The sequence below is a fragment of the Lichenostomus cassidix genome, chromosome 29 (assembly GCF_008360975.1).
Source record: "Lichenostomus cassidix isolate B80296 chromosome 29, HeHo_3.0, whole genome shotgun sequence".
Classification (NCBI taxonomy): Eukaryota; Metazoa; Chordata; class Aves; order Passeriformes; family Meliphagidae; genus Lichenostomus; species Lichenostomus cassidix.
The window spans coordinates 3,403,777-3,424,390 of record NC_139509.1 but is presented as its reverse complement, the minus strand read 5'-3'; the positions used below and the strand labels follow the sequence as shown (position 1 = coordinate 3,424,390).

The window sequence follows — 20,614 nt, the reverse complement described above, 5'->3', positions numbered from 1 at the left end:
ACTCCCCCAGTGGTTCTTCCTTGCTCCAAGAGCAGGACAGAGAGATTTGGAGGAGCTCAGAAGGGGATTTGGGAGGGGAGTCTGGAGTGTTTGATCTGAGCTGTGCTGTGGCTCCTCCACCACCCAGAGAGATCAAAGAGGCAGAAATCACTGTCAGTGGTGGCTCAGGAGTCCCACAACAGCCTCTGGGAGTTGCTGGTGTTCCCAGAGTGGGTCAGGAAGTTGTAGACTGAGGAAGAAGTCCAGGAAAGGCAACAGGGAATGACTGCAGGGTTCTTGGAAGAGGGAATTCTCCTGTTGGAAGCCCAGCAAGAGGTTGCGAGGGTTGGGGAACATGGCTGGATTTGGCCCAAAGAGAAGACGCTGAGAAGGCTCTGAGAAGCTGGTGTTGTGCCAGGAGCACTTTGAGGTTTGGCTTGGGGCAAGAGTCACCTGTTTTGGTGCTTAATCATCTGTTTCACTGCTTAATTTTAAGAGTCTGTTTCTTCTTAGCTTTAAAATCCAGAACACAGCATCGTAGCGCTGCTGTGAGGAGTCGTTGCGACACCTCCTCTGTGCAAGATCCGTGAGAGAAGCTCTTGGCTGGGTCAGATATGAAGCCGAAGCCCAGCTCAGTCTCCATCCATTTTTTTCTGCCAAGTTCACATTTCCCCTGCTGTTGATCTTACCATGTCTTACCAACTCCTTGTGTAAGAGATCTGAAGGACCGACTGGAGCCCAGGTTTGGTGTTGAGTCTCACCTGGAGGAGGCTCAGGTGACTCCAGGTTTGGAATAATCTGCACATCTTGTCTGAAGACGTCAGAGTGACTCAATCTGGGCGTCTTATCTGCAGGAGCTGAGTGTGGTCAGCACCCTAGCATCTGGCTGACTTTGCAGATCTTCCCCCTCGTTGTGGAACCTCCTTGTGGGATGTTCTAGTGAAGTCCTGGTGCCTTTGTTCTGCACATTTGGCAATCAGGAGGGAGGCCAGGAGAAGGGATGACCTGTTTTCTCCATGTAGACCTGAGCCACTCTGCAGCTCCCCTGGGCTGCTCTTTACAAGCTGAGTGCGCTGGGCTGCAGGATGGTCTGGAGTGCTTAAATCTCCGTCTGAGAGATGACTATAGAGAAACCAGCCCATCTTGATTCCAAGCATCTGCTTTTGGAAGGGAGGCTGTTCCCTCCATGCTGCCCATTCTCCAGCAGCAGGAACACACCTCTGCATAACCCTTGGCCAACCATTGGTCCCCCTCAAAGGTGGACAACCTTTTCCCTCAAGGATGGGGTAGCCACTGGTCAGCTCTTACCTGAGTCCAAGGGGTGGGATAACCCTTGGGCAAGTGTTTTTTGCGTCCCTCAAGGGTGGGACAACCCTTTGTCAAGTCTTGCCTGAATCCCTCAGGAGGGGCATAACCTTTGACCAACCAGGAGTCAGGAGTGGGATAACCCTTGGTCAGCTATTACTGAGCCCCCAAGTGTGAAATAAGCCTCTGTCACCTCTCACTGAGTTTCTTGGGAGTGGACTAACTCTTGGCCAACTGTTGAGTCTCTCAAGGGTAAGATAACCCTTGGCCAACCATTGACTCCTTCAGGGTAATGTTCTCCCCTCCTCCAAACCCCATTCCATGCAGGTGGTGAGGTCTAGTACTCCTGTCCCAGTGACCATCAGGGACATTTATGTTTCGGATGCCTTATGATATTTTCAAACCCCATTTAGTTGCCCAGATCTCATTGGAGAGTCTGAAATTCCCTTCTGAAGGTCTGTGTTCATACATAAATCTTTCGAATGGCCTTAAATTAATTTTTTAAATATTTTGAAGGACTAGAATGTGTATTTTCTGTCACTTTTTCATTATTTATGCTGCCTATTTTATAGGAAAATATGAAATTAATTTTCTATTTATTTATTGAAATTATTCAGATATTTAATTGATAATATCCAGGTGGATCAAACCTTCCGAATGCTCCTCAAATAGCATTTACAGACTCGGCTTCCTACTTTTTTTTTGTTGTTTTTGGAATGCACTGATATTATTTGTATTTTCTATAATTAACTAAAATTTCATTTACATGCAATGCAAAAAAAGGGTTTATTTCAGAGATATCCTATAAAATATATTTTTAAACCACATTCCTAAACCCCATTCCATTCCCAATAGATTATTTGGAAGCAAAAGGTTATACTGTGCCTTGGGGGTTGTGACAGCTCCATTTCTCAGCAGGTTTTTCTGTGTCAGTCATCTCATTTTTTTGCAAAAACAAGTAAATCAGAGGTCACAGGATTCACCAGGGCAGCAGGAACCCCTCACCACTTCGAATTGTCCATCTGTCGCTCCTCTTCCGTAGTGTTTGTCTGTCTGTCCCTGCCATCGTCACTGAAGGGTTTCCAATGTGTCTCTTCGTTCTTCCTCAAGTCATCATTCCCTGTCACCCTCAGAACGCTGAGAAGAGTGGGATGATTCCAATCACCCTCTTCCCCCTGCTGCAGTATCATCCAAAGCCCCAGCTGGTTGTCCCAGATTTGGGGAGTTGCAGGTGAAGGGAATTTAGTCCACAGGCAGAAGACACTCCCATCATAGTGACACCACACACTCCAAGGAGATGTTTTTCCTCCCTAGCAGGAGAATATGCTGAGTCTCCTCAAATTTTGATATTGTGAACTCCTATTCAGGATTGGGAAATGTCTCCTGAAATGCCAAAGGCAATTTAACATATAAAAAGGGGATTTAGGGTGTGTTTGAGGAATTGTGAAAGCCATATTATAGCTGGGATTTCATCAAAACTTTGCCTTTCTGTGGAGCTTTGATTGGGAGATCTCTATCTGGAATTATTGGGAGTCACTCGTGAGGGCTGGAAGTCCAATGAGGAGCAGCAGAAAGGGGGATTATGGACAAAATTGATTTCCAAGATGTCATAAAGATATGGGAGTCCACTTAGTCATGGATACCTGCTTCGATGTTCACATTTTATTCACCTCTAGATTACAGGGCGTGTTTCTGTGCAGCCCCAAATATGGCAAGGCTCATGGAGAATCTGTCAACAACCGCGTGCTGATGAAAATATTAAATTGCTTTCCACCTTCACGCCCAAGCTGTCCCAGCCCACCTCCAGCAGTGGATAAAAGGGAATGCCCAGAGCTGTTGGAACCAGAGAAGACTGCAGACTTCTCTCTGCCCTCATAAACTCCGTTGGTCTTTCTGCTCTTCTGGATTTTGAGTCCACTTGGAAAAATCAGCCATGTCTCGTCAGTCTGTCTGCAGGAGCTTTGGAGTTGGAGGGAGAAAGGGATTCAGCTCCTGCTCTGCTGTTGGTGGTGGATTTGGAGGTGGTGGCGGCCGGAGCAGGATCAGCTACAGCTCGTACTCCTCATCCCGGGGAGGAGGAGGAGGAGGAGGACAATGCGGGGGGTTCAGCAGCCGGAGCCTCCATAGCATGGGGGGCAGCAGAAGGATCGCCATGGGCGGATGCTACGGCGGTGGTGGATATGGTGGCAGGATGGGTGGCTATGGTGGAGGAATGAGCTGCGGAGGAATGGGTGGTGGTGGAATGGGTGGTGGAGGAATGGGAATGGGTGGCTTTGGTGGTGGAATGTGTGGTGGAATGGGTGGTGGAGGAGGAATGGGTGGCTTTGGTGGTGGAGTGGGCAGTGGAGGAGTGGGTGGAATGGGTGGCTTCGGTGGTCCGGGCTTCCCTGGAGGCATCCAGCCAGTGCAAGTTGACCCCAACCTCCTGCGTCCAGTCCATGTTGAGATTGACCCTCAGATCCAGCAAGTCAAAAATCAGGAGAAGGAACAGATCAAGACCCTGAACAACCAGTTTGCCTCCTTCATCGACAAGGTGAGAGTTTAGGACAGGGTTTTTTTGGAAGTGGCATTGCCAAGAACTCTCCTGGGGTGTGGAACGGGAATTTTTTCACTTAACAACAACTGTTGGAGTTGTCAGACCAATGCCTCAGCAGCAAATTGTAATTAGTCAGGTTTTATTAAGTAGCACCAAACAATAGAGGAGGTTTTGTGCTAATGGAAGATTAAAGAGAGCATCAGTAGGACATTCTGGGATTCTCTTGCCAAGGCACTTCTGCAGCCTCATTTCAGGTGATTCAGGGCAAAGTCATCATGACAAATTTAATTGTCCTATGAGTTCTCATTGCTGGGATTTGCTTTTTGATGAGATTTTCTTCTCAAAGCCTGATTCTAGAAATTTCAGAGCATTAAGCCCCTTTCCAACACTCTTGGATTATTTTAATTTCAAATAGAAACTGAACGAGTAGCGAATCCCTCCTAAGAGAATCCATGAGCAGTTAGGGAATAAAACAAGTCGTCTTTCTTGATTTCAGTGCTGGAAAAATGATGGCAAAGTCCAACCCTGATGCTAGGGAAAATTGGGATGATGTTTTCTACTGGCACCACCTCTTTGTCCCCAAAGGACAAGTTCAGAATGACTCAACATTTAATAGTCTAATAATAAATAAATTAAATAATGCTTCTCATGTACTTCAGGAGCTTGAATGCTAGAATGAGCCATAGGTTGGGAACAACTCTCTGGGCTCCCAAACCTCCCAGGAGTGGGATGTGTCCCTGGGGAATGTCTCACACACCTTTGGTTGGCTTTAGGTCCGATTCCTGGAGCAGCAGAACAAGGTGCTCTCCACCAAGTGGGAGCTGCTCCAGCAGCAAGGACCAACAGGGCCAAGGAAGAACCTGGATGTGATCTTTGAGAATTACATCCAGAACCTGCGGAGGAGGTTGGACTCAATCCTGGGGCAGAGGGGGCAGCTGGAGTCGGAGCTGCAGAACATGCGGCAGTATGTGGAGGAGTTCAAAACCAAGTGAGTGCTGGGATGGACGGGGAGGGACCAGCTGGGAGGGCAAAGCTGGTGTGAAGACCCCATGGGTGGAATGACCAGGGGTCTCAGAGTCTCACCTTGTCCTGCCCTACCACAGGTATGAGGAGGAGATCAACCGCCGCACAGCTGCCGAGAACGAGTTTGTGGTGCTGAAGAAGGTGAGTCTGGAGGCACCAGCAGGGATGGAGTGTGGGGGGACAGGAAGCTTTGGGTGCCACCAGCTTTCTGGGATGAGAGGAAGCCAATATCCATCAGTGGGGTCTTGCCTTTAGGACGTGGACTGTGCCTACATGACCAAAGTTGAGCTGGAAGCCAAGGTGGGAGCTCTGACAGATGAAATCAACTTCCTGAGGTGCATGTATGAGGAGGTAGGATCTCTCCCTTCCCCTGGGCGAAGTCTTAATGAGGGTGTGGTGGCCAAAGACACTGTGGTTGGACTGGGCGTCCTTGTAGGTTTGGTCTGGAGAGGCTGCCTGGAGCTGCTGCTCTTTCCTCCCCTCCTCAGATGGGTCCTCTGGCTCATGTCTTGGTTGCAGGAGCTGGCTCAGATGCAGACGATCAGCCGGGACCTGTCCGTGGTGGTGTCCATGGATAACAACCGGCACCTGGACCTGGAGAGCATCATCGAGGAGGTCCGGCGCCAGTATGAGCAGATCGCCCAGAGCAGTCGAGCTGAGGCTGAGGCCTGGTACCAGAGTCGGGTGAGTTGGGAAGGCGTTGAGGCTCCTGGGACAGTCCCCACTGTTCAAACCACTGGAGCTTTTGGTCAGTTGTGTCACTGATTGGTAACTTTGTTCCCACATCTCCAGTATGAAGAGCTCCAGAACACTGCTGGAAAACATGGGGACAGTCTCCGCAACACCAAGATGGAGATCCAGGAGCTGACCAGGAATGTCCAGAGGCTGCGGGCTGAGATTGAGAATGTGAAGAAGCAGGTAAAGTACCATCGCCATCTCATTTGGTTATGGCCATGGGCTTGGTCAGGATGGGGCTGGGTGGTGAGAGGGAAAAGTGGCCCTGGAAATTCATGCCCTTCGTAGGAGAGGGATTATTTCTGTCTATTTTTCCTCCAGTTTGTGCCATGAGGCTGCTCCACTGAAGGGTGGGCAGAACGGATCTCACAAACTATTTTTTTCCCCAGAACCAGCAGCTGCAGGCAGCCATTGCTGAGGCTGAGGAGAGGGGGGAGATGGCCATCAAGGATGCCAGGAGGAAGTTAGAAGAGCTGGAATGTGCCCTGAACAAGGACAAGGAGGAGCTGGCTCGCCTGCTGAAGGAGTACCAGGAGCTGCTGAACATCAAGATTGCACTGGACGTTGAGATTGCCATGTACAGGAAGCTGCTGGAGGGGGAGGAGAACAGGTACTTAATTGGCATCTATTTGACTAAATTATTGGTAGATTATACGACATGTGGGTAAAACCTTTGAATCCACACTAAAGATTGATTTTGTGTCACTCATGCTGTAATTTCCAAGCATATATTAATTATATTAAGCAAAACCATACTTAAGTTGGTTTTCCATCTGAAAAGAATGCGAAGGTAAAGGATGCTCATTAATTTAGACAATAATAGAAAAATTCTGAAAAAATTATTGAATAGGTTCCTCATTTCTTTTAAGAAAAATTGAGAAATATAAACTCGTACAAAAATGGGAAATTCTCAGCTGAAGGGCCATGCACTTCCCAGAGGATTTACTAGTCCCATTTTCCTTCACAGGCTGTGCAACGACAGTATGTCCAACGTCAATGTCTGTGAGTATTTGCCTTGGGGTCCTTCAGAAGTGGTAGAACTTGTTCTTTTGGGCAACAGGTGAGTAACCTGTGCTTTTCTTCCAGCTGTGGTGGGCAGGACCACTGTCTCCGGAGGCAGAGGAGGCATGGGAGGAGGATTCGGAGGCAGCAGCTGTGGAATGGGAGGAGGATTCGGAGGCAGCGGCATGGGAGGAGGATTCGGAGGCGGCAGCTGTGGAATGGGAGGAGGATTTGGAGGCGGCAGTGGCATGGGAGGAGGAATGGGAGGAGGAGGCATCTGTGGAGGAGGCAGCAACTTTGGAGGAGGCAGTATGGGTGGCAGCTGTGGGATGGGGGGAGGAATGTTCGTCGGCGGCTTCTCCTCTGGAAGTGGAAAGATGTCTGGCTCTGGCGGGGGATCATCCTCCGTGCGGAGATGCGTCACCACCACCTCGGTCAAATCTTCGGGAGTGAGATTCTGAGCCCCAAAGGTTGACAAGGAAAGAAGCATCTCCTCTCTCCTCCCGGCAGCAGCCCAGCCTCCCGAAGCCCAGCTCTGGTGCCCCGCAATGGGATGAACTGTGTCCCTCCCACCCAGCTTGTCCCAGCTCCTGGTCCTACCCAGGGGTCTGCTGGTGATTCTGTGGATGTCCTGGCACGGGGAGCTGCCTGGCAGGAGGGGCTGCTCTGCCTTCCTTGCTGTGTTGTACATTTCTTGTGGCAAATGTGTATAAAACTCCTCCTGTTCCGTGTCCCCACCTTCCTTCTCCTGTGTGTGTGTCCTGCCGTCCTTTCCCGGGATGTTGCTGTTCCCAATAAATTGCAGAGAACATTCATGATGTTGTGTCGCTGCTTCGGGAGCCACTCTGGGCAGGGTAGTCCATTCTTTGGGGAAGGAGCTTGTTGGGAAGCTGCGGGTCGTTCTTTGCCCAACATGTTGTACCTGTGCTTTGATGGAAGCAAACAGGTGGGTATGGATCAGGACAGGCATCCCAGCTTGGGTGATGACTTTGACTCTCACTTGAAGGCACAAGTCCAGGTGGTGGGTGTTGGATGCTCAGTTCACACAAGGCTCTGCAACTGTGAGCAAGCAGAAGTCCAAACTGAAGAATACATGAACCTGCTTAATTTTCAGGCATCTCCTGACATAGTGAATCACTCAGCTCATCCCTGGAATCCTGTAGAGTCATTCTCACAGCAGATATCTGCAATTGTGTCTAGAAACCTCCAACACAGAGTGGTCCAGCACCTTCCCAGTCACTGAGCAAGTACAGGCTGCCATGTCCCCCTTTTTTTTCTCAGCTTTAGGCACATAAAGGCATTCCGTGCCTCAATGACCACATCACATCTCTCCGCATGTGGCACCACTCCAATTCCTGAAGCTCTAGGAGCGGGTTTTTTTCAATCCCTCTTGAATTTTGGAAGCTCTGCAAAAGGTCTGCTGAAACCCCCAACAGCATGTCTTGGGATTTAGGCAGGAACATTCCCAGTGCCTCATGGACAGACCAGGGGAGACCCACATAGGCTGACTGATGACAGGAATCAGTGGCAAGAAGTGGGATCAGATACTGGATCAGTCTCATCTGAGTTTCCTGCCTCCAAATGGTGGTGAGGGGGTGGCAGGGTAGGAGCCCCTTGGGTGGGAGAGCAGGTGAACATGGGTAAGAATGGATCAGGATGTCGGCCAAACACTGGCCTCTGGTGCACACCTGGGCTATGGCCAGGTGGGATGTAAAGCTCAGCACCCTGAGAGCACCAGAGAGCCATGAACAATCCCTGACCAGCCGTGGGAACACAACAGGCTGGGAAGGTGTGATTCATCCCCAGCCTGGGAGCTCAGCTACCATCCTCTCCCTGAGAAGCTGATTTACTCCCCCAGTGGTTCTTCCTTGCTCCAAGAGCAGGACAGAGAGATTTGGAGGAGCTCAGAAGGGGATTTGGGAGGGGAGTCTGGAGTGTTTGATCTGAGCTGTGCTGTGGCTCCTCCACCACCCAGAGAGATCAAAGAGGCAGAAATCACTGTCAGTGGTGGCTCAGGAGTCCCACAGCAGCCTCTGGGAGTTGCTGGTGTTCCCAGAGTGGGTCAGGAAGTTGTAGACTGAGGAAGAAGTCCAGGAAAGGAAGCGGGCTCTTGGAAAAGGGAATTCTCCCCACTTTGAAGGGTGCCGGAGCTGGGATTGTGGCTGGGTTTGGCCCAAATAAAGATGCTGAGTAGGCAATGCCTGAGCAAAGCTGGTGTTATGCCAGGAGCACTTTGAGGTTTGGCTTGGGGCAAGAGTCACCTGTATTGGTGCTTAATCACCTGTTTCGCTGCTTAATTTTAAGAGTCTGTTTCTTCTAAACTTTACAGCGAATTTTACACGGCGTTGTAGAGCTGCTGTGAGGAGTCGTTACAACACCTCCTCCGTGCTCTTGCCAGTGGGAGATGTGAAGCCAGAGCCCAGCTCAGTCTCTATCCATTTTTTCTGCCAAGTTCACATTTCCCCTGCTGTTGATGTTTCTGCTGTGCACAGCTCTTTGTGCAAGAGGCAAGAGATCTGAGGGCACAGTTGGAGCCTGGTTGCCTGTCAAGTTTTACTTGCAGGAGGCTCAGGTGACTCCAGGTTTGAAATAATCTGCACATCTTGTCTGAAGACGTCAGAGTGACTCAATCTGGGCGTCTTATCTGCAGGAGCTGAGTGTGGTCAGCACCCTAGCATCTGGCTGACTTTGCAGATCTTCCCCCTCGTTGTGGAACCTCCTTGTGGGATGTTCTAGTGAAGTCCTGGTGCCTTTGTTCTGCACATTTGGCAATCAGGAGGGAGGCCAGGAGAAGGGATGACCTGTTTTCTCCATGTAGACCTGAGCCACTCTGCAGCTCCCCTGGGCTGCTCTTTACAAGCTGAGTGCGCTGGGCTGCAGGATGGTCTGGAGTGCTTAAATCTCCGTCTGAGAGATGACTATAGAGAAACCAGCCCATCTTGATTCCAAGCATCTGCTTTTGGAAGGGAGGCTGTTCCCTCCATGCTGCCCATTCTCCAGCAGCAGGAACACACCTCTGCATAACCCTTGGCCAACCATGACTTGTGTCCCTTAGGGTGGGATAGCCCTTCGCCACCTGTTTAGCCCGTTAATGGTGGGATAATCCTTGGCCAACTGTTGCGTCCTTCAGTGGTCGCATAATTGTTGGCCAGCTGTTCAGTCCCTCAGGGTGGGATAATCTTGGCCAACAGCTGAATCCCCTCCAAGGGTAATGTCCTCCCCTCTCCCTCATTCCGCAAAGTCTCTGGGTCCAGAAGCCCTATCCCAGTGACAATCAATGACATTCATATTTCTTATTCCTCCAGTGGCTTTTGGAAGTGTTTCCCTGGACTGGTTTTCCAAAGGTTTTGCCATGTCTTTGGTCACCAGCTGATTCCTAGGGATGCCTTCAAACCACATTTACCTGCCCAAATCTCCTGTGTGACCATGAAAACTCAACACATGCCATTGGGAAGCTTAAATAAAGGATTAAATTAAAGGATATTGTTGGACTGCTAATGTGCTTTAAAATATTTCCCTTGAATTTTATTCATTATTTTCAAGAACTAAGAATGAAGGAAATGTTGCGGTTTTTACCAATAAAATTAGTAAATTTAACTAAATTAATTATTTGATTGATGAGGCTCAGGACGTCCGTGCAAAACGCCCTTCATGTGAACATCCAAATCCATCGCCGGGGAGCTGGTGTATGAAATGAAACATTATTGTCAGTCATCATTACAACATCTACTGCCCGGAGCATCCTTTCTGTCCTCTGTGGCTTTACAATCCCTGTGGCCATTGGAAAAGCACAAGGAAGGTGTTGGACATGCTTGTTCTCTTGCTTTGGTGCTCAGAATCCCAGGACCTGGTTAACTCAGACTCTGTGGACACATTTTGGAGGGAAAAATCCCATCTGACGATTTTAAGGAGGAACTAACCAGCTTCTTTGCAGATTAAACAGAAATGCTGACCCCTTTTAAATGCTAATGACATGGCATTTTTCCACTTGGAAAGCCATTGGGAGTTTTCCGCTTAACAAGGAGATTTGGGGTGCGCTTGGGGGAATTGTGAAATTCCCTCTGGGTTTCACCGAAATCCTTGCCTGATGTGAAGTGTCAGGCAAAAAATCCCGAGTCAGACAACCCGTGGAGTCATTAGGAGCAAGCGGGGAGGTGGGAGGAGGGAAGAACATGACAACATCCCTGTAAAACATACTTTACCAGATGACATAAAGATATGGGAGTCCACTTACTCATGGAGACTTGCCTTGGTGCTCCTGCTTTTCCTTCTGCACAATGAAGCAGATTTCTGGGTGGAGTCACCAATTTGGCAAAAATCTGTTAACCACACCAAGCTGATGAAGACAGTAAATTTGTTTCCTCTTCACGCCCAGGCTGTTCCAGCCCACCTCCAGGAGCAGATAAAAGGGAATGCCTGGAGCTGTGAAGCCAGAGAAGATTCTGAGCACTTCTCTCTGCCCTCAGCACCTGCTCAGCTCCGTCGATCTCCTCGTCTTCCCCAGTTTTGTCTCTCCTGAGGAGAACCAGCTATGTCTCGTCAGTCTGTCTGCAGGAGCTTCGGCGTAGGAAGCAAAAGGGGATTCAGCTCCTGCTCTGCTGTTGGTGGTGGCTTTGGAGGCGGTGGCCGGAGCAGGATCAGCTACAGCTCGTTCTCCACATCCAGGGGGATTGGAGGTGGCAGCGGACGCTGTGGAGGATTCAGCAGCCGGAGCCTCCACAACCTGGGGGGCAGCACAAGGATTTCCATGGGCAGCTCTTATGGCGGTGGCTATGGATGTAGAATTGGTGGCTTTGGTGGAGGATTTCCAGGAGGATTTGGTGGCATTGGAGGAGGTGTCATTGGTGGAGGAATGGGCAGCTTTGGTGGCCCCATCAGAGGTGGCCCCGGGTTCCCCGGAGGCATCCAACCAGTGCAGGTGGACCCGACCCTCCTGCGGCCAGTCCATGTGGACATTGACCCTCAGATCCAGCAAGTGAAGTGCCAAGAGAAGGAGCAGATCAAGACTCTGAACAACCAGTTCGCCTCCTTCATCGACAAGGTGAGAGGTTGGAGCTGAATTTGCTTGCGAATGGGGAATCTGAGGAAATTCCCAGTGCCCCGGAGAGGGAAATGTCCTCAGCTTGATGTTGAGCTGTGATTGTTTCCATTGGGTTCCATTTGGTTTCCTCCTGAGGAAATGTCAAAATTTTGCATCCACAGAGAAAACTAACAACTTTCTCCATGTTTGGCGGATGCAAATTCGTCCTTGGTTTTCTCTCCAGTGCCCTGTGTGCAGACAGACCAAAGGGATGGGATATACTCAGTGACCCAGGTGTTTCTTTAAGTCTGTCCTTTTTCTGAGATAATTTTTTCTCAAGGAACTTAAAATCTAGGAACGAGACTCCAAAAAATTCCCAACCATTCCTTATTCCAGTTTAAGTGCAGATGAGTTCCCTTTAAATTATCAGAAATGGGAGAATATTGGTTATAAACATCCTCCATGTTTTTAAAATATATGATATGTGTATGGAATAATTTCCGTGTCTGATAAGAGGAATGTGCTCGAATACGGAGACAAATATTATTTCATTGACTGAAGGTCAAAAAGGATCTGATGCTCCTGATAATTAATGGTGGTCAAAAATCCCAAATTGTATAGGAAATAATTTATGAAATTAGAATGGAAGCATTTCAATATCTTAAAAAACCCCAAAGAAACAAAAAAAATGAGAACAGAAATATTGAGGAGAAATGAGGCAGAATTTAAAGATAATTGGGGAAAAAAAAAAGAGAAGAATGGGAGGACCTTTCACCTTGGAAGCAGTGGTCTTATTAAGGTTTTGGGGAATGATTCCAATGGCCTCCCAAAGCTCCCAGGAGATTTGAGCAGGGAGATGTGTCCCTGGGGAATGCCTCATACACCCTTGGTTGGCTTTAGGTCCGATTCCTGGAGCAGCAGAACAAGGTGCTCTCCACCAAGTGGGAGCTGCTCCAGCAGCAAGGACCAACAGGGCCAAGGAAGAACCTGGATGTGATCTTTGAGAATTACATCCAGAACCTGCGGAGGAGGTTGGAGTCTCTGCTGGGACAGCGAGGGCAGCTGGAGTCGGAGCTGCAGAACATGCGGCAGTATGTGGAGGAGTTCAAAACCAAGTGAGTGCTGGGATGGACGGGGAGGGACCAGCTGGGAGGGCAAAGCTGGTGTGAAGACCCCACGGGTGGAATGACCAGGGGTCTCAGAGTCTCACCTTGTCCTGCCCTACCACAGGTATGAGGAGGAGATCAACCGCCGCACAGCTGCCGAGAACGAGTTTGTGGTGCTGAAGAAGGTGAGTCTGGAGGCACCAGCAGGGATGGAGTGTGGGGCACAGAAGGCAAAGACATGGGAAGGACTCAGCTCCAAGATGGGCAGATCCCAACAGGAAGAGCCAACAGTTCTTGTGCGTTGAGAGGAAGCTGTTGTCCAATTCTGTGATCTTTCCTTCAGGATGTGGACTGTGCCTACATGACCAAAGTTGAGCTGGAAGCCAAGGTGGGAGCTCTGACAGATGAAATCAACTTCCTGAGGTGCATGTATGAGGAGGTAGGATCTCTCCCTTCTCTGGGGGGGCTGGAATTGTCATCAGGTGTGGGGTGGCCAAGGACACTGAGGTTGGACTGGGTGCCCAGGTGGATTTAGGCTTGAGATGGGGTCTCTGACTCATGTCTTGGTTGCAGGAGCTGGCTCAGATGCAGACGATCAGCCGGGACCTGTCCGTGGTGGTGTCCATGGACAACAACCGGCACCTGGACCTGGACAGCATCATCGAGGAGGTCCGGCGCCAGTATGAGCAGATTGCTCAGAACAGCCGAGCTGAGGCTGAGGCCTGGTACCAGAGTCGGGTGAGCTGGGAAGGGGTTGAGGCACCTGGAGCATGGGAAACACCTGAGTTGTTGATCAGTTGTGTTACTTATTGGTAACTTTGTCCCCATATCTCCAGTATGAAGAGCTCCAGAGCACAGCTGGCCGGCATGGGGACAACCTTCGCAACACCAAGATTGAAATCCAGGAGCTGACCAGGAATGTCCAGAGGCTGCGGACTGAGATTGAGAACGTGAAGAAGCAGGTGGGGGTTGTCCAGTGTCTCATGGGTTCTTTTTGTTTTCCCTCCAGTTTGTGACCTGAGAATTTTCCAGCAGAGAGTGGGCAGAGGGAATTGAGAAACTCCTTTCCTTCTCCATAGAATCATCATCTGCAGTCGGCCATCGCTGAGGCTGAGGAGAGGGGGGAGATGGCCCTCAAAGACGCCAGGAGGAAGCTGGAAGAGCTGGAATGTGCCCTGAGCAAGGACAAGGAAGAGCTGGCTCGCCTGCTGAAGGAGTACCAGGAGCTGCTGAACATCAAGATTGCACTGGACGTTGAGATTGCCATGTACAGGAAGCTGCTGGAGGGGGAGGAGAACAGGTGAGACCTCCCACCATTAGCCTGGCCAAGGTTCTTTCTTGCAACACATTTAATTTTGAAATCTGATTACTTTCCTCTTTTCCTCCAAATGTCAAACCCCAAAACAGAAATGTGGTCCCCATGGGGAATACTTCTCAGGGGGCTTGATTGATTTTATATGAAACAGGATATACAAAGAATATTTGGGGAATTTCATGGAGTTTTCTTTCCAACTGCATTAGATTTACAACAGTTGTTCTTCTCCCTACACAGGCTCTGCTTAGATAACCCCTCCAATGTGAATGTCTGTAAGTATTTGCACATCGTTTTTGCTGCAGAATTACCTTTATTCTGTTTTTGTTGGAGGATTCCCAGGATGTTGTCTGGTGCTTAATGAGCCTCTCCTTCTCTTCCAGCTGTGGTGGGCAGAACCACCGTGTCTGGAGGCAGATCTGGCAGCTTTGGAGCCAGCAACGGCCTGGGGGGAGGAGGAGTGTGCGTGGTCGGCGGTGGGAGCATCATTGGCGGCAGTTGTGGTGTGGGAGGAGGGATCCTCAGCGGTGGCTTCTCCTCTGGGAGTGGGAGGATGTGCAGCTCCGCAGGTGGCAACTTCATGGCTGGGGGTGGCTCCTCCTCCGTGCGGAGATGTGTCACCACCACGACAGTCAAATCCTCTGGGGTCAAATACTGAGCCCTCACCGCCAGGGAAAGCAGCACCTTCCTCTTCCTCCCACCAGCAGCACGACCCCTTCCATCCCCATAAGTATTCAGTAAGGAAACAAACTGTTTCCAGGGGAAATTTCCCCAAAGTGAGATTGAAAATGAGACACATCCCTCTGGCACAGCCTGGCCTTCATTGAGCCCCATTAGGGTGAAACATCTCCCCTGCGGGTCCCCTGCATTGCAGAGCTCCCTGGGGCTGCCTCACTGGCTGAGGAGGAGCCTGTGGAAAGCTGTTTTTTCCTGTCACTTTTTAAGGCCTGTGTTTCCTGCACCCCCTGTGTGTCCCCCACATCTCACTCTGGCTGTGTCAGGAGCCCACGTGAACAGAAGGAAGGAGATGATGTCCCATAGTCAGATTTAGGAGTGAGAAATGGGTCTCTGGAGTTGTCCACCCTCCCCCGGTGGAGTAATTTGGCAGCTTTAACGTTTTATGGATCCTTTTCCCTCCTCTCCTTCCTGCCTGGAGCATGTGTGGCCCTGTTGGCCCCCTCTGTTGCGTGAATCTGCTGCTTCCTGCCAGCGCCCCGGCCCCGGGGATCCTTCAGCACCAATAAACTGCAGAGAGATGAAGATATTTTTGTGTTGTCTCATCATTCGATGCTCACCAGGGGAGGGGAAACATGGGTTTGTCCTGGATCAGGGTGATTCCAGACTGGAGAGGGAAAGAAGTGAGAGCAGCCCTGGGAGAAGGACCTGGGGGTGCTGGGGGGTGAGAGCTGAGCCTGCCCAGCCCAGAGACCCCTGAGCCTGGGCTGAGCCCCCAGCGTGGGCAGCAGGGGAGGGGAGGTTCTGTCCCTGTGCCCCCTCAGGTGAGACCTCACCTGCAGAGCTGCCCCAGCCCTGGGGCCAACAGCACAGGGAGGATGAGGAGCTGCTGGAGAGAGTCCAGAGGAGGCCATGGAGATGTTCTGAGGGCTGAAGCCTCTCTGGAGCCAGGCTGGAAGAGCTGGGGGTGTTCAGCTGGAGAGGAGAAGGGAAAGGAGACCTTCCAAGGGGCTCCAGGAAAGCTGGAGAGGGACTTGGAAAGGGAATGATGGGACAAGGGTTGATGGCTTCAAACTGGAACAGAGGAGAGTTAGATGGGATACTGGGAAGGAATTCCTTCCTGTGAGAGGGGTGAGGCCCTGGAATGGATTTCCTTGAGATTGCCCCATCCCAGGAAGTGTCCGAGGCCAGACTGGACAGGGCTTGGAGCAACCTGGGGTAGTGAACAGTGTACCTGCTCTTTGCAGGGGGTGGAACAAGATAAGCTTTAAGATCCCTTCCAACTCAAACCATTCCATGATGCTATTTTGAGCTGATTGATTGATCCTGTGGGAATGTGAAGGCATTTCCCTGAGTATCAGTCTGAGAACTAGGATTCATTATTCCCATTTAGGGTTTGGGTTGGCTGAAGGTGAACAGAGGTGGCTGGGGATTGGAACAACCTGATCTAATGGGAGGTGTCTCTGCCCATGGCAGAGGGTGCAACTGAATGGGCTTTAAGATCTCTTGCCATGTCCTGTGATCATCTCTTTCCAGCTGCTGCCATGCAGGAGTCTCCAGTGGGTGGTTGGAGCCCAGGTGAGGAGGATGAATGCTCCCCTAGGCTGGCACAAGGATGAGCAGCACCCTCTGCCTGGCTGGCTAGGCTCTCACACCAGCACTGGCTCCACATCCATGTGTGGTGGGAAGCTCTGACTACTCTGCGTGGACACAAATTACTCACAAAGAAAAAAAAGCAGCATGAAAGGATAAGCCAGAGCCCGTAACCTGCTATTACAGCTCCAGCTTGCCCAGCCAGGTTAGTCATTAGCCGTCTCCAAATTACATCCCATTGCAACCAAATTAATTTGATTAATGCTTGACTGGATTCTTCTGTAGCTATGGGAGGTGTGAGAGGTGAATCAGCCCTGACTTTTCTGCAGTGTGTGAATTATGAGGGGTGGAACCAGATGGAATTTAAGGTCCTTTCCAACTCAAACCATTCCATGATTCTAGGATTGATCTGGTGCAGATAAAATATGGAATTGGAGATAAATATTGTCAAGTCCTTGTCATCTCAATGAGCAAAACAAGGAAGAAATGATAATTTTTATTTGAACCAGTGTAACTTTCCTGCTGTTTCTATTATTTTCCCCCAGCTTTTCTTCCAGTTGACCCTCCTGAGTTCTGAGTGCAGTTTACACCAGCTTGCATCATCCCCTATCCACCTGTTTGATTAAAAAATCACATTTCTGATTCTAAAATTCATAGGTTGAGATGGGAGAGACCAAGAAGTCATGGCCCTCTTCCTCATCCCAAGGAAGAGCCCAAAATCATCTCCCTCTCCCTCATCCCAGGGAAGAGTCCAGGGACAGGTATGGACCCAGATGATTTGAAGCCCAGGAGTGTCATCGGGAAGGTGGCAGAGAGGACAGAGATCTCCAGCCTGTTGAAACCCAGGAAGCCAAAGGTGCCAGCATCATCCTGCTGAAAACCACAGGCTTTTCCTGACTTCCCCGAGTTTTTCCTGGAGAGAAGCCAGGAGGTGCCAGGGTTTATCACTCCCATCTGCTGCACTCATGAAAAACGGAGTTAAAAGGAATTGCTCAAGTGCATCGCGCTGGGATGAAAGGGTTGGGCTCCCCCTTGCTTGCTCTGTGGGGCACAGTGAGAGCTGCTGGATCCCACCCAGGGATGCCGAGAAAGACACAGAGGGGCTGGAGCATTTCTGGAACTGGGAACGGAGTGGAAGGGCTGGAGCACAAGGAGAAGGGTCTGGAGAACTCCTGAGGAGCAGCTGATGGAGCTGGCGGGGGGCTCAGCATGGAGAAAAGGAGTTTCAGGGGGACCTTCTCACTCCAGAACTCCCTGAGAAGAGGGTGGAGCCAGGCAGGGTTGGATGGCAGGGAAATGTCAACGCTCCGGCAGGGTCAGGGTGTGGGTCATGCAGGATCCTTTGCGTTGGAACAGGGGAAGAAACAGAATCGGTGCCGTGTTTTATGAGCTCCTTGGGAAATGAGCCTAAGTGGCATTTTATTGACTGTAATGAGGACTGTAATGAGTTTTTAGTTGTTACTAATCATGTTTATGGTGGGAGGGCCTTGGGAGCCACCATGGTTTGTTCCCCTGGGTGGGTCATTGTGCAAACATGGAGGAAAACCCCCACTTTGGACTCGCAGGGAGATGATGGTGGACAGTGGGGGAGCAGGAAATATTTACTTTTATGAGAGGCACTGATTTGTCATGTGGGAGGTTATGTCCCTCTGTATCCTCCAGACTGGGATTTACCTGTCATGTTTCTCCTGAGCAGCTGGAGTCCCTCAGGATCTTGAGGACAGATTCTTCAGGGGAAGGAACTGAGGAGCACAGAGGTCAAAGGAGGTTAAAAGTGGGGATCAGCATCCTTTGGTCCCTTCTCTGCACTTCAAACAGCAGCACCCCCAGTCCTCTCATATCCAACTCAACAGGTCTAAAAAACCAGCTCAAATGCTCACTATAAAACCCTCTGACCTCCTCAAGAGAAACCAAAATCAGCAGCTCATGGAAGCGGTGACCGCCATGGAGTAACTAGGCTTGGGAGCAGGTTTAAAACCTCTGTGAGCAAATATGTTGACAAAGGTACCTAAGGCTGTGCAACTTCCAAAAAAATTTAGCTAAGGGGAGCTCTTCCCTTTGCTTTTCCATGCTGGGCTCCTGATGTTTAATCCGGGATGCTCCATCACTTCCTTTTCTGCTCTTTGGACTCTGCCTTGGGTTCCTTGTGAGTGAATCGACTGCCAGCCTCCAGGGTGACTCGTGCCGAGACCCAGAGGAATCTGTATCCCAGAGCATCATCTGGGGTTGTGCAGGACAATTTGGACGCTTCATATAATTAATATTCAACCCAGCTTTGCTCGGAGAGGTTGTGCTGATATCCGAGGGCTTTTCCTGCTGGACTTAGCTCTTGTTGGAAGCCGACCCCACTCCTCTGAACAAAACAGCTGCTGCCACCCAGCCCTGTGACCTGGATGAGCTGCTTGGGAATGTGGTGCCTCCCGCTCCCTCCCGGCTCTGCTCTATGCAGGGCTCCTTCAGCTCCAGCCAGGACAAGTAGAGCCAGATTTGCACAACTTACAGCAACTGCGCCATCCGCACCTGGTGCTGACAGAGACAATTCCTCCTTTTCCTCCTCCTGCCCACTCCAGTTGGGATGCTGGTGCTTCCCTGAGCTTCATCCTCCTTCCCCACTCCCTAGTTCTGCCTTCAGAGTGGGATGATATTCCATAGGGTTTACAGGCCTGACCCCAAAACCTGCATTTTCTGACCAATTCTGTTGGGTTGAATCAATTCTACCTCTCCTGTGGCCTGGGGACTCACCTGGTCCAGGCGGGGTGGACATGGCCACAAATTGTCACAAAATGTCACGGTAAGGTTTGGAACCTGTGCAAGGGAAAGTGCTGTTCTGACACACCTGAACCTGCTGGTGACCTCCTGGTGCTGCTGTGGCACCTGAACCTGTCACAGTTCTCTGGGTCCTGCTCTCACACACTGAACCTGCTGGTGACTTCCAGTCTGTACTCTGACACATCTGAACCTGTCACTGGTGTCCAGGTGCTGCTGTGACACACCTGAACCTGCCAGTGACCTCCAGACCTCCCTACACACACCTGAACCTATCCCTGTCCTTCAGGTCCTGCTGTGAAACATCTGAACCTGTCACTGTCCTCCAGGTCCTACTCTGACATTTGAACCTGCCAGTGACCTCTAAGTGCTGCTCGGACACCAGAACCTGTCCCTGTCCTCCATGCTGATGACAAATGAACTTGCTCATAAGTTATGGGTCAGGCTGAGATGGGATTTTAAGGTTGGGTACAAGCCCATCACCTTTCCAGGTCATTGCAGAAGGTGACAATTGGCCGAAGGTGACAGGAGAAGAGGTGGGTTGTGCCTGTGTTTGTGGTGGGTCTGTCTGGGCTGGGGGTTCTCTGCCAAGTCTGATCCATTCAGGGATTGATTTGGGGCCAGAATCAGCTGAAACAGGAACTGCTCTGTGTGCCAGCCTTGGACAAGAACCTCCTGCCGGTCCTGAGGGAGGTCTTGGAGTCACCTGCCTCCCACCTCCCACACAAAACCTCTCACTGAATCAGTTCTCCCATGTCTGCATGTGTTTGTAACCCCCTGGAGTGAAGGTTGGGCTGGTGGCCAAGGAGAAGGGCCCTTCACCTGGATTGCTTTCCATGGGGCATCCTCTGGGAAATCCCTTCCAGGGCCTCACAGTCCTCACAGGAAGGAATTTATTCCTAACATCCCACCTGACCCTGCCCTCTGGCAGTGGGAAGCCATTCTCCCTTGTCCTGGCACTCCAGGCCTTGTCCTAAGTCCATCTCCAGGTCTCTTGGAACCCCTTTGGGCACTGGAAGGAGCTCCAAGGTCTCCCCAAACTCTTCTCCAGGCTGACCCACATACACTCATCTCATTCCTTGACATGGGCAGGGACACCTCATGCTATCCCAGGCTGCTCCAAGCCCCGTCCAGCCTGGCCTTGGACACTCCCAAGGGATGGGGCAGCCACAGGGGAATCCATTCCAGGGCCTCCCCACCCTCACAGGGAACAATTCCTGCCCAATATCCCATCTCTCCCTGCCCTCTGGCACTGGGAAGCCATTCCCTGTGTCTTGTCCTTCCATCCCTTGTCCCCAGTCCCTCTCCAGGTCTCTTGGAGCCCCTTTAGGCCCTGTCAGGGACTCCAAGGTCTCCCTGGATCCTTCTCCTCTCCAGGTGAACACTCCAGCTCTCCCAGCCTGGCTCCAGAGGGCCTCCAGCCCTCAGAGCAGCTTCATGACCTCCTCTGGACTCTCTCCAGCAGCTCCACGTCCTCCCTTTGTTTGACAATGCTCTCAGGTCCATGGTGGAATTTCTGGGATTCTCTCGGTCAAGGCCAAGAGTTGGACTCAGTGATCCCT

At 50.7% G+C, this 20,614-nt stretch overlaps 2 protein-coding genes across 2 annotated transcripts; both read left to right on the top strand.

The window, feature by feature from the left end:
- Positions 1-3,110: 3,110 nt before the first annotated feature.
- Positions 3,111-7,395, top strand: LOC146425989 (keratin, type II cytoskeletal cochleal-like). The gene is made up of 9 exons (XM_085041134.1): positions 3,111-3,817; positions 4,594-4,808; positions 4,924-4,984; positions 5,099-5,194; positions 5,363-5,527; positions 5,636-5,761; positions 5,968-6,188; positions 6,546-6,580; positions 6,665-7,395. The coding sequence occupies exons 1-9, from the start codon at positions 3,218-3,220 to the stop codon at positions 7,039-7,041; spliced, it is 1,896 nt and encodes a 631-aa protein (XP_084897260.1). The 5' UTR covers positions 3,111-3,217; the 3' UTR covers positions 7,042-7,395.
- Positions 7,396-11,028: 3,633 nt separating this feature from the next.
- Positions 11,029-15,278, top strand: LOC146425988 (keratin, type II cytoskeletal 6A-like). The gene is made up of 9 exons (XM_085041140.1): positions 11,029-11,621; positions 12,501-12,715; positions 12,831-12,891; positions 13,050-13,145; positions 13,280-13,444; positions 13,543-13,668; positions 13,786-14,006; positions 14,259-14,293; positions 14,402-15,278. The coding sequence occupies exons 1-9, from the start codon at positions 11,112-11,114 to the stop codon at positions 14,674-14,676; spliced, it is 1,704 nt and encodes a 567-aa protein (XP_084897266.1). The 5' UTR covers positions 11,029-11,111; the 3' UTR covers positions 14,677-15,278.
- Positions 15,279-20,614: the final 5,336 nt, after the last annotated feature.